The sequence below is a fragment of the Strix aluco genome, chromosome 6 (assembly GCF_031877795.1).
Source record: "Strix aluco isolate bStrAlu1 chromosome 6, bStrAlu1.hap1, whole genome shotgun sequence".
NCBI lineage: Eukaryota > Metazoa > Chordata > Aves > Strigiformes > Strigidae > Strix > Strix aluco.
Window position 1 is genome coordinate 6429658 of NC_133936.1, and position 13391 is coordinate 6443048.

A 13391-nucleotide genomic window follows, 5' to 3' on the forward strand; every position below is an offset into this window, starting at 1 on the left:
GGCCATCTGTGACCAGTTCATGCTTTTTGGCAGGTAGGTTTGAGGTTTGACATCAAGATGTCTGCACTTGAGAGTCTGTGTGGTGGTTTATGGTTTTCTTTCATTTTTGATTTTGTTATCTTGGTTTTTTTTGTTAATACACCTGAAGTGTCAGGATTTGCACGAGCTGTCTCATTTAACTCCCCATACTCTATCCATACTTCTTTCTAAAACTTGTAGTGCATCATAGAAAGCCTCCATGAAAAGAAGAATAAATACTAGTTCAGTAAGATTTTGTAAGTCATATTTTTAATTAAATGTTTATCCAGGTGTCATGTCAGCAAGGATGCAAGAAGAAGGTAATTATTTTAAAGTGTATTTTAAGTATTGACTTGTCATTTGTCATGATTTGTCCTTCTTAACAGTATAGGTGATACAGGAGACTACGCAACATCTGCGTTCAGTCAGGTACTTCAAGGACTAGTAACGAGGTTATGCTGTGATGATTTCTGTTTCTGCTGTGGTGAAGGGAGAAGAACTCTTATGATCTGACTTGTCTGACACCACTGATGGAAATTATCTAGATACTGTTGTATATATGGAATATATAATACTGTATACTGTATATATGGAAGCAGCAATAGGCTCATTTAGTAGCTCCATAAGGAGAAGAGGTACATGGTGGAACACTCAGTTGGTGATGTAGAAATGGTTTGGCTCTATATAAGTATTAAAAGGAAGAAATAAAACTATTCATGGTGTAGATAATTGGTAATTGAAATTCTTGATTAAGCATATGCCATGCCTTCATCTCTAGGTAAAAGAATATGTAATGTTGGTTATTTGGGGTTTTTGTTTGTTTCCTTTCCCTAAAGAGACAGGCAAGTAAGCAAATTGCAGTTTTGGGAGGCTGTCAAAACCATACTCAAGCATGGCATTTTGCACAAAACACTAAAGAAATGTCTCAAAAAGTCTGATCAGTTCTTTGAAGTGAATGATAAAAAACATCAGAACTATCTGTGTGTTTCCTTCCTATGCTTCAGTCTTAAAAAAAAAAAAATATGGATGGGTTTGGATGTGTAAACCAGTAAATTCTAGTATAGTATGCACAAGACAGAAGTCAGAGTTTTTTAATGGGCCATTCTGATTCATGGTCAAATAGAAGACGTGTAGACCAAAATCACTTCTTCACATACAATCATTTCATTGAAAAAGTTAGCCTAAACCTTTAGGATAGATAAGTCATTATTGTGAGTCATAATCTCACGGGGGGGGGGGGGGGGAAGAGAGAAAAGTCAAATTCCCATGATTTCACTTATAGATTATATCACGTAGTCACTTTTATATTCTTATCTCACATCTGTCTTTCTGTTACAATTCACACCATCAAAATTGAGCACAGGAATTTCTTGTTCTAAGGACTGATAAAAGCATTATCAGATGCAAGCTACTACTAATCTAACAGATTGATGTCACAGGATGATCTTTTCACTCAGTCAGTTGTAGCACCTTTGCATGCATAGGATGATTTCCTTTAAATTTTACCCAGGTTTCACTGGAGAATTCCATTTGGTCTCCAAGTCTTCATTTTCAGAATATTTTCATTCTTTAGATTGTTGTCTCCTCATATACCTGTGAAGATTATTCAGTAAATGCTTTTTTCCTTGATATTTTCAAAGATTATTTTCTTTCATGCAGTAACTTTTTATGGTTACTGCAATGGAAATTATTTTTCAGATCTGCATTTTCCATCATGAAACACTCAACTGTCTGGATCTATAAATTAGTTATTTAAATATTAAAACTGCAGCATAGGAAACAATTCATTTAACTGAAAAGAAAATTAACTAAAAATGAAGTTAATACACAGGATTTGTTAGAAAGGCAGTGTTCCTGAAGTTTAAAGTTTTTCAATCTAGGGTTTTACTTTTGGTTCATCTACAGTAATAACTGTTTCTGTCTGAAATTAAAATGTTGATGATGTTAAACTCGCAATTATACAGATTTGCCCCATTTAATTATTTCCTTTAAGATGTTTAAAAGATACATAACTATTTGGAGAAAAAAAAATGTTCATACTTTTTTCTTCATGTAGAACATTGCTGCAAGATTGTATTTCACAGTAATTAATACTTTAAATGTAGTCATGAATTAAATGTTAACTCACTGAGAAGCAGTAGTGTTAGTAACCTAAGCATGTCATACTGTCCATATACTGCTGTTCACATTGTTCCAGTTTAAAAATACGCATAACACACTGAAGATAAAGTTGAATTTGAATTGTTGCTATAATTTCTTTTCCTTTTTCTGTTGTTTTTCCTTTCATGGTTAAATTTAACATTCACACAAAAACTACACTGTGTTGCCTGTGAGAATATTGGTCAAATCTAGGTCTAAGGTAATATGGTATTAAAATGTTAGCTAGTTCAGCTTATTTTAAAAAGTTACTTTTCGAAAAGAGTGAGAGCAGAGGGGAGTTGCTTGCACTTGTTTTCATACCATTTTGTTAACTCAGAGAATATAACAAAGATGGGCCAATGAAACCTTGTTTCTTTACTGAGACTTCCTAGAAGGCTAGTACCAGAACTATATTTTATTTGACTCATTAACTTTTACTAACAAAATAGGTTAAATTTCTTTAAAGTAATATAGGAAAAATACAGGTTGGGGATCCTCAGAAGTATAATTTTAAATTCATAGAATTGTAGAATGTCAGGCTGAAAGGGACCTCATGGATCATTTGGTCCAACCTTTCTTGGCAAAAGCATGGCCTAGACAAGGTGGCCCAGCACCCTGTCCAGCTGAATCTTAGAAGTGTCCAATGTTGGGGAATCCACCACTTCTCTGGGGAGATTATTCCAGTGGTTGATTGTTCTCATTGTGAAACATTTCCCTCTTGTGCCCAACTGGAATCTCCCCAGGAGTAACCTGTACCCATTACCCCTTGTCTTTTCCATGTGACTCCCTGTACAAAGGGAGTCTCCATCTTCTTTGTAGCCACCCTTTAAATACTGGAACACGGTGATAAGGTCTCCCTAAGCCTTCTCTCAAGGCTGAACAAACCCAGTTCTCTCAGCCTTTCCTCCATGGCTGCTCAGTCCCTTGATCATCTTTGTGGCCCTTCTCTGGGCCCTCTCCAGCCCATCCACAGCTTTTTTGTATAGCGGGGACCAAAACTGAACACAGGATTCCAGGTGTGGCCTGACAAGCGCTGAGTAGAGTGGGACAATGACTTCTTTATCTCTGCTGGGGATGCCCTTGTTGGTGCAGCCCAGCACCCCGTTGACTTTATTTGCTGCAGCAACAGCACTGTTCAATCCTGTTGAGCTTGTTGTCCACCAGGACACCCAGGTCCCTTTCCACAGAGCGGCTCCCCAGCCAGGTAGATCCCAGTCTGTGCTACACTCCTAGATTATGTTTCGCCATGTGCAAGACCTTTACCTTGTCCTTGTGGAACTTCATAAGGTTCTTGTTAGCCCACTTCTCCAGCCTATCCAGGTCTTCCTGCAGGGTGCCTCTCCCTTCTGCAGTGTCCACCTCCCCACTCAGTTTGATATCATCAGCAAACTTCATCAGGGTACACGTGATCTCATCATCCAGGTCATTTATGAAGAGATTAAATAGCGTTGGGCCCAATATCAATCCCTGGAGGACCCCACTTGTGACAGGTTGGCAGCTGAAAAACCCATGCTCTGGGTGTGGCCTGTCTGCCAGCCCCCCACCCACTGCAAAGACCCCTTGTCTAGACCATAAAGCATCAGCTTCTCTAGGAGGAGGCTGAGGGTAACTGTATTGAAAGCCTTGGAGAAATCCGTGCAGACTGTCCACCGCTCCCCCCACGTCAACCGAGCAGGTTACTTTGTCATAAAACATCCAGTTTGTCAAGCACGATTTGTCCTCAGTGAATCTGTGCTGGCTTTTCCCAATCATGTGTTTCATTTGACTTTTAATAGGCACCAGGAGGATTCATTTCATATCTTCCCAGGGACTGAAGCAAGCCTGATGGGCCTAGCATTTTCTGGATCCTCCTTTAAGCCCTTCTGGTACATGAGGGTGACATTAGCCTTCTTCCAGTCCTCTGGGATGTCCCCCGATGTCCACAGCTTCTCAAAGATTATGGAACATGGCCTTGCAACGATGTCAGCCACCTCTCTTAACACCCTCGGTTGGACATCAGGGCCCATCAATTTGTAGGGATCAAGCTCCTGTAACAGCTCACATTCCAACTCTTCCTTCACTGATGGTGGGTCTGTGTTTGCATCGACCTGGATTTTTGTTCCCCAGGCTGGGGGCCCAACAGTGCTGGTGAAGACAAAGGTGAATAAAGTGTTGAGAACCTCTGCCTTTTCAGCGTTGTTGGTGACTAATTCACCTCTCCTGTTTAAAAGCAGGCCAATATTTTTCTTCTGTTTCTGCTTGTTGTTACATACCTGAAAAACCCTTTCTTGTAGTTTTTGACATCTCTGGCTAATTTCAATTCAAGCTGAGCTTTTGCTTTTCTAACTGCATCTCTGCATGCCCTGGCAATGCCCTTGTAGTTCTCAACAGGTATTCATCTGCTTTTTCATCTCTGGTGTGTTTTCCTTCTGAAACTTCTTTTCTGAAATGGTGAGCTACAGAATGTTAACCACTCACTGAGGTGAATGACTTGACTAAGTCTAGAGAAACTGATAACACACAATGGGTTGGAAGGAAGTCATTGTACTTTTTGAGTCTTGTGAAGAGAGTGAGGACCAATGTCAGAAGATTGACAAATCAGCGGATTGGCTATGGTTCCTGTGTCAGTGTTTAGCCATTAGGTAACTGAAGTCTGAGTTTGATATCAAAGCTGTTTAAAATTATATTCTGATTCATTGGGAGGTAGAGCCTGGTTTTCATTTTTTCATGATTATCTTAGTTATTGATTGTAATTTGTTTTTAATGAAAAATGTGTTTTAGCATTACAAGCAATTTTGTTCACTTGTGAAAATGGATTTCTTCCCTAGAGCAAAGCCAGTAGAATTTCCATATATAACTAGACATTTTAATTTAGGATTTTCTATGGAAATAGCCTCAAATCAGCAGTTGTTGCAGCAAAAGTGGAACTGGTGAAAACTGCTTTCCTGTTTCCCAAATCTTAATAACACTGTACCTTCAGCTTCTCACTAAAACCTTCTCTACATAATACCTTGTCATGGTTTAATCCCAGCTGGCAACTAAGCACCACACAACCACTCACTCGCTTCCCCCCAGTGGAACTGGGGAGAGAATCAGAAAAAAGGTAAAACTCGTGGGTTGAAATTAAGACAGTTTAATAGGACAAAAGAGGAAGGGAAAATAATAATAAAGAAAAGATATTAAAAAAAAAAATCAAGTGATGCACAATAGTACCTCAGCACCCACTGACCAATGCCCAGCCAGACCCTGAGCAGTGGGCCATCACCCCCCAGCCAACTTTCCCCCTAGTTTATATGGTGAGCATGATGCTGTATGGTATGGACTATCCCTTTGGCCAATTGGGGTCAGCTGTCCCAGCTGTGTCCCCTCCCAACTCCTTGTGCACCCCCAGCCCCCTCGCTGGCAGGGCAGCGTGAGAAGCTGAAAAGTCCTTCACTTAATATAAACACCACTTAGCAACAACTCAAAACATCAGTGTGTTATCAACAGTATTGTCATCCTAAATCCAAAACAGTACTATATCAGCTACTAGGAAGAAAATTAACTACTAACTTTTTGGCTGTATTATCCCAGCCAAAATCAGGACAATGCCTCCTGTGCAGTACCCCATATCTTTCGTCCTAAGATTTCATCCCAGTTTCTCTCCTGCTCCTCTGCACGATAGATGTCTCTACCTCAAGCACTTGTAGAGCCTTCCCCCGTTCACAATTCCACAATTTTCTATCACAATACCCCATTTTCCTCACGTATTCCTTAGATTTCTCCCCTTTTTTTCTCTCCACTCTATTCCCCATCTTCTTTGTGTCAAAACAAAGCACAGGCTGTTGCCACTCTGGAGCTACACATGAAGTTATATGCTGGCCAGCACATGTGCTGCTTGGCCATCTGGCTGCCAGCAAACTGAAGGGATTCAACCAGTCAATCACTCTGCTATTTTGCAGTGTACTGGGGCTCAGATTTTGTATGGGGTGGCTTGTGAGTTCATCAAGGAAGTATGGCATATGCGTGTTCTTGGTTTCACTTCAAAAGGAAATCTGTATTTTGACAAAGGTTGTGTTAGCTCTGTGCATTGGTTTTTCCTACCGTTTTGAATAGTTATTGAAAGCTAGCAGAAGTATCTCATGCCTTTACTGTGAAAAGTAGAATACAGGTTGTTCTTCCTCTTGATAGAAATAGCTGGCAGTGGTCTGCATTGGATTTGTTCATCTACAACTAGAAACATCAGGAAGTTCTTCACTGAAATAATGCTTGTATGCAATGTCTGAAGGATGACATTAAGAGTTAGCATTGGCTAAGTGTTTTCTGTATGTTCGGTATGCTCTGTGTTTCAGTCTCCTCCAGACAGGAAAGGACTGATTTGCTTTGCTTCCAGCAACCATTGAGACTGATGAATAATGGGAACAAGCTGGCTGAAATTAATTATGATAAAAATGAAAAGATTATGTTATAAGGGAAACAGCTGAAGGACTTGACATTGGTTAGGTAAGGAGCTCTTCACTGTGAACATTCAGTCGCTCTGAGTTAGCTGAGTTCTTGTTTTGGAAGCAAGTTTAAGTTCTCAAGTGTTTAATCTATTAAAATTAGACAGTAAACATCATTACTGTGTATATTAATCTTTTGGATCTGACAAAGGTTTGCTTGCCTTTCGGAAATACACTTCTCCAATTTCAATGCATTCTTTAGTTTCCTCTAAACTGAACCTTCTCCATGTACCTCATGGAAGATAGTTATGTAGAATTTGTTAGTTTACATTAAACAAATTATTCCACCTTAAGTGTGCAATGCTGGTGCCTGCATAAGTGAAATATAAAGGTTGGGGTTTTTTCTCTCTTGGCACATGGCAAGTGACAAAAGCATGTCATGGCTGATTTCACTACTGTGATTCAGAAGTTGTGATAAGGGTGAACACTCCTTGGACAACCTTGATTTATGATACTTGATTATATTCCCTGACACTATGGCCGTTATGAGTAGTGGTGCCATACTATGGAGCTTTTCCATTGTCACTCCAGTGTCTTCACTGAAACAGGAGGTAGCTGTTGTAGAAAACAGTTATATGATCTTGATGTCATCCTTCAGAACTACAGCAAAGCTAATAAATGTGGCCTTTTATATGCATAAGGGTATAAAGAAATACCAAGAGAGTAAAGGGCATTTCTAGCAGTCTTCTGATTTCCCCTCTTTTTAACCTATTCTGTCTTCCAGGCCTTAGCAATAGGGAATACAAATTTCTATGAGAGCTGCTGTGAAATTTTTCAAAAGTGTATATTTACTATTCTTCAGTTTGCATTATTTCTTCTTGCTGTTTTTCCTGAGAGGTCATCTTTGCTTTTTTTCTTTTTGCTTTGTGGTGGTTGTGACTTATTCACCATTTGTACAATATCAAGTGATGGCAAGAAATGTGAAATATTCAAAACTTGGTAGGAATACCACCCCAATACTGGTTTGAGGAAACGTAGTAAAGACTAGTACCTGAATGAAATTATAAGCCATCAACACTTAGGCATATTACTATCTTTCGTTAGATGAATAAAAGACTAACAAGCTCTTTAACAAGCTCTTTCATTAATTTCAGCAGGTAATGAGTCAGTCTCAAAATGACAAACTGATAACACTGTAAGCGTTGTATATTTCTGAACAAAATTAAAGCAATCCCTAATGTTGGTATTTAGATTATGTTAATGGTGCTTCAGAAATGACATTTTCCTGAAGTGATGTAAGTGAAATGAAGTAAAGAATATTCATCTCACGTATACCTTTCAGTTTCAAGAAGCTTCTTTTAAACTGCTTGTCTTCGTACACTGTTGTTTAAATTGTTTTGAAGATTGTCTTTACAATAATACTGACATTTGTATCTTAATTTCTTTTTTAATGAAAATTTACATTCCACAGTAACCAATATTACCACAGCATATGACCAAACTTAGTGTTTCTATCATCATGTCACTTAGAATCCTGTCTGAATTTAAGTGAAATCTGTATGACTAAAGTCACCTGAAATACAACCCTTGAAAAATATGTGGCGTGTACTGCAATTGCAAATCAAGTGAAAATTCTCTGTCATAAATTTTTCACAAGTCCGTCGTACTAAGATTCAAGATTTCTGCATACGTGAATTGACAAGGATGGTTTGAAGTTTTATGCTAGTATGTGCATAGCATGTCTCATTTTTTTGTTATTTTAAAGTCTTGTGCAATTATGATGAAAAAGTTACTATCAATGTAAGTTGGTAATTTCAATAATTTAAGACAGTAACAATTATTTTTCTGGTAATTGTCATACTTCTTAATCTGAACACTTAAGTAATGAAAACCTGGAACAAGAGTTCCTGTTATTTCTACATGCATAATGAATGGATATAGCAAAGTTTGAGAACAAAACCTGTATTGTAATACTACATGATCTGTGAATGATATTTTGTAACTTTCAGTTATAAAATGAGCATAACTAAGTTTTGCCACTTAAAAAATGTGAAAACCTATCACCTAAAGAGAAAAAAGTAAATTTATAAATCCAAAATTTATGTTTTTGAAATAAAAAAATGACTTTATTCCTTGAGCAATTTTCCTTAACATTGATCTGAAAATTAACCTCAAAAGCTTTTTCCCACCTTGGGTTTCAAACCTATATAATTTGATATTGATAATCTTAATCTTTAAAACTTGAAAATTTTACAGATAAAAAGCTTTGGTGGGCAGACCAGAACTTAGCTCAGATCGGTACATGTAACAAAAAAGATGGAAGAAACCCAACTGTCCTGCGAAACAAAACTTCAGGTGTTGTACATATGAAAGTGTATGATAAAGCAGCACAGCAAGGTATGTTAAATTTTAAGCATATTTAATCAACTTTTAAGCTGCAAAATAATATGTATTTCATTGTAATTCTGTGATAAAATACTATATTTTATTATTGAATTACTGAATATAATAGAATAACTGATTTAGCATATCTGCCTGATCTATTTTAATTTCAGATGTTTTCTGAAGTTTACACTATAGTGAAGTCTGAAGTTCTTTCAGAGAATCTGTTTTAAATTTTTAGTCAAAAAAGAAGTCAGTGTGTGAACCTCACCTAAAATTATTGAATTTTTAAGTAGGTGAAGTATTATGAGAGAATTCATTAATATTTGTTATAAGAAAGTTTGATTCATCTAAATTGACAGAAGTGACAGTAGTATAAATCAAAAATGAGACAGCAGAAAAATGGGGGAATAATGCTAATACTGCCAAAACTTAGTTGTCAAAGTGTGAGCTAAGATAATATGAAAAAGTGTAATTTGGGGTCGTGCACATAGTTTTATGAATTTGGAGATCAGAGATGAAAACATTTGGTAGATTCTTTAGAAAGAGATTATTTCTGATTCCAGCTACTGAAAGCGATGAGGATGGGATCTACATGAAACAAATCATTTCATTTTGTGGAGAAGCTTCCAAAAGAACACAGGATGGTTTACTACAATAAGTAGTCTATGTACAGAGTATTAATTCAGTTCCATATTGAGCACTTCTGGGAACACTTGCCATTTTACCTAATATAGGAAACACCAGAAGTGCTTCACCAGCCTGGCCCTTAGGTTTAAATGTGGTGGAACAGTAAGTAATAAAAATTTAGGCATTCAGTAATGTTTCTATAATTTTAAAAAGCTTGAACTCCTGACCATGGAGATGTACAGATAGCTTCATGAGTGCCCAAATGTTAGTAATATCTGGTGTCTGTGGCATTAATATGCATCTTCCATTGTACAGAAGTCAAGAAAAGGAACAGTTTGTACTACTGAACTTTAACTGTAAGGAGAGCCTTTAAGTTATGTAGTGAAACGTCACCTTGCTGATACATATTTTGACAGAGAGCAGTGTCAGGGCTTTGGATATAAGAATCAGACACTGTAGATAGGATTGAGCTTTACACTTGCATGGGTTTTTTAAAAAATCTTTGCATATTTTGTATGTGTCTTACATTTCATGAAATCAAAGTGACATAAGAGCAAATGTAATGTGAGGCACTTACAGATTTCTCTGTATACAAATCTGGCATCCTAGATTCTTATTTTGTACTGTACAATTTGTACCTTTGAGGATACCTGAGACTCAAACTTCACCTCTCTTTTCCATTTGTATGGTTGGATCATTAGAAAACATCTATGATTTTAGATGAAGAAATGCTTTCTGCTTCAAAATTAGGAATGCAAAACAGAATGTGACAAGTAGCACTCTGAATCGTATGGGCTTGGTAACTTGTAATCAAGTAATTCCTTTAATGTCTTAGTAGACTTAAATGTTTCTTCATGAAGCTTCAGATTTCTGAGGTGTTTATTATATAATAAACATAATGTTTATTATAAATCTTACTAAAAAGTGTTCATCTATTACTTAAAAGTAAATATTGTTTTAATTAAGAAGTAGGAGCATCGATCTGTGAGATCACATTGGAATGTATCTTAAATATACTAAACAAATGCTGGTTGATGAAGATAATGAGGTTAATATAACATTTAATGAATTAATACAATATGATCAATGATTTGTTCATGGTCTAGAATAAGATACACCTTCTAGACTAATGTCAGTGAGATTTCATCATTGCTAATCCAAACTTAATGTAGTATTTTCAATTTTATCATATGCTTTTACTTTAAAATAGGCAGATTCTTCAGAAAACTGAGTTATTTTAAAAAAACTATTCTGAGGAAAAAAACACTCTTCTAAGTGAACAGATAAAATACTGTAAGAGCAAAACATGGAAGAGTATCTGAATAGTAGTATAACCTGAGATATTTTATGCATATTTCAATTTTTCAAAGTTAGCTGAACAAAATTTGGTTTTCGTAATATCAATAAATTGACGCCAACATTCATTTTTTGTCAGGATTCCACTGTGCGAATATTGTTTCCTCTTGTCTCTTCTCCCATCATGTTCTAGGTAGCAATTCCTGTCAGCTAAACAATGGTGGATGCTCTCAGCTTTGTTTACCAACATCAGAAACCACCAGGACTTGTGTGTGTACAGTAGGCTACAACCTTCAGAAAAACCGTATGGCATGCAAAGGTAAAATGGCTTCCAGTATTTATTGTAACTAACTTCAGTTTTATGGGAACACTGCAATGAGTAAATGAACTTTCTTTATTAAGTTAAATAACTATAGTTGATATGCTTGATTAAAGCAGTAACAGAGTAGTGTCTATTCTGGTTAGGAAAAAAAATTAGCTTTTAATTTATTTATTTAGTTCTGCATATATTTTTGTGGAAACTCTGAGAAATTGTTTTTAATTTTTTAAAAAATATAGGCAGAAAAACAGACCGTCTGAGCCATCATTAATAGCAGTGCATATTTGTTCAAGGTCATATACCTTGTCTTTAATCTAAATTATAGGCTACAGTATCTGAAAAGTTGGGTATCTCATCCCACTGTATTGCTCTTAATATAAAGTAAGGCATAATTATTTTTTTAATCTCTCGTCTATTTGAGCAGGAAAAAAATCAAAACATAGCTTACATCCAAAGTCTTACTTTTTTGCCTGAATAATACAAAACAGCCTTATGGTCAAGGTGCCTTAGAATTGTATAAATTTAATACTATTGATTCCTATGAGGGATTGCTACCTCATCTAGTTAATAGTAGAGTATACGTTGAAGCAGAATTAAGCAACATAAATGTGTCTTCAGTGCTTTTCATATGTGACAATAACATGTTCTTAACATTATTTCTTTTTAAATAGTCGTTTTTAGTTTTGCAATTACTTTTTCAGATATTTATAACTTTCAATTGTGGGTTAAGGTAAAACTGTTGGATGCTATGTATTTGAAATGTATCCCTCCTTTATGTCTGGATATACTGCTTTCTAGATTATAAGAGTTTTTTATGATTAAGTTTTCCTTCAATTAAAAAGAGATCATGAGTCAAAACCATTTTTATTCTGTATTGAACTTTTATCTCTGTCAGGAGAAAACCTGGCAAGTATTATTCTGTACATATATACTTGTTTAGCATTGCTCTTTTCATTTGATATCTAGATTTCTTCTTGTTTTGAAGAAAATTTTATAATTCTCTACCTGAAACTTTTTAGTCCACATTCTTAGGGACTACTACTAGCTAGCTTTTTGCAAAGAAAGAAATTTCCAAAGAATTAGTGTGAAGAAAAAGGAACTTTCTTGTCTACAGTAGTTAAACTTCTTCAATAATATGAGTTATGTATCATCACGCTGTGTGATTTCCCTTAAATTTAGAAGTGTTCTGATATTTGAACAGATTAGGGCAACAGAGTATTTGTTCTAATTTTGGTTGTCAACAATTAGGTATGATTCATCTCAACGGGGAATGACTGCATAACAAGACCTCCACACAGTAGCATTTCTTCCTACTTAATAGAAATAGGTGCATCTGGAGCATGATTAATCTAACACAAAAGTAGACAGTTAAAATTTAAAATTAATCAACTGCATTGTTCAGTAAAACTATGTATTTCTCTCTATTGTCTGTAAAGGAAGTGTGCATGACTACATGAGGTGGGATGAGTCCCATGCCTCAAAAGACAATTTAGAGTCTCAGGTCCTGCTTTCCACAAGTTCCTTAAAATTGTCTCTTGCTGAATATGTACAGAAAGTGCAGATGTGCACTGAAAATATTCATAAATTTCTCATAATTCAAAAACATTTTCTTCTTAACTTTTAATTTTCATTTCTACTAATTAATTATAAGGTGATGCTTGAAATGGATCGTGATTCCCTTCTTTTTATAAGACTGCATTTATTATTTAATTAGAAATATACCATAATTAATGGATGTTTTTTCAGAGAGATGGAGTTATTCTGGAAAACTATGGAATTGGAATTGTATTGGAAATGGATTGGAAAACTTGGTCTAGTGCTTGTTAATTCCTCAAGTCTTGTTAATTGGGAAAGTCTCCACTTTGTTCTTATTGGCTATTTCATTTTTCCCATAGGTATTGAATCATTTCTTATGTATTCTGTTCATGAAGGAATTAGAGGAATTCCTCTTGATCCAACTGATAAAACGGATGCTTTAATGCCTATATCTGGAACTTCATTTGCTGTGGGCATAGACTTCCATGCAGGTAAATATTATGTATACTTTATTGTATTTATGGTAAATATTGTATACAATTCTTATAAATGAAATAAACCCTCAGTTTTCAAACCTGCTAAGTAATTACAACTATAGTTAAAGGAATTAGAGGTTGATTGTGTGTTGCAGTGTTAACTTCTAGCTATTTATTATTGACAGTAAATAGAAA

General features: G+C 35.8%; 1 protein-coding gene across 1 annotated transcript in view; it reads left to right on the plus strand.

Annotated features, from left to right (window-relative positions):
• The window catches only part of LRP1B (LDL receptor related protein 1B), a 750913-nt gene that overhangs the window by 542800 nt on the left and 194722 nt on the right, over nucleotides 1-13391 (plus strand). Inside the window, exons 32-34 of the mRNA XM_074828545.1 lie at nucleotides 8814-8954; nucleotides 11059-11184; nucleotides 13080-13211. Coding sequence (XP_074684646.1) covers nucleotides 8814-8954; nucleotides 11059-11184; nucleotides 13080-13211 — 399 coding nt within the window. The remainder of the gene's footprint in view (nucleotides 1-8813; nucleotides 8955-11058; nucleotides 11185-13079; nucleotides 13212-13391) is intronic.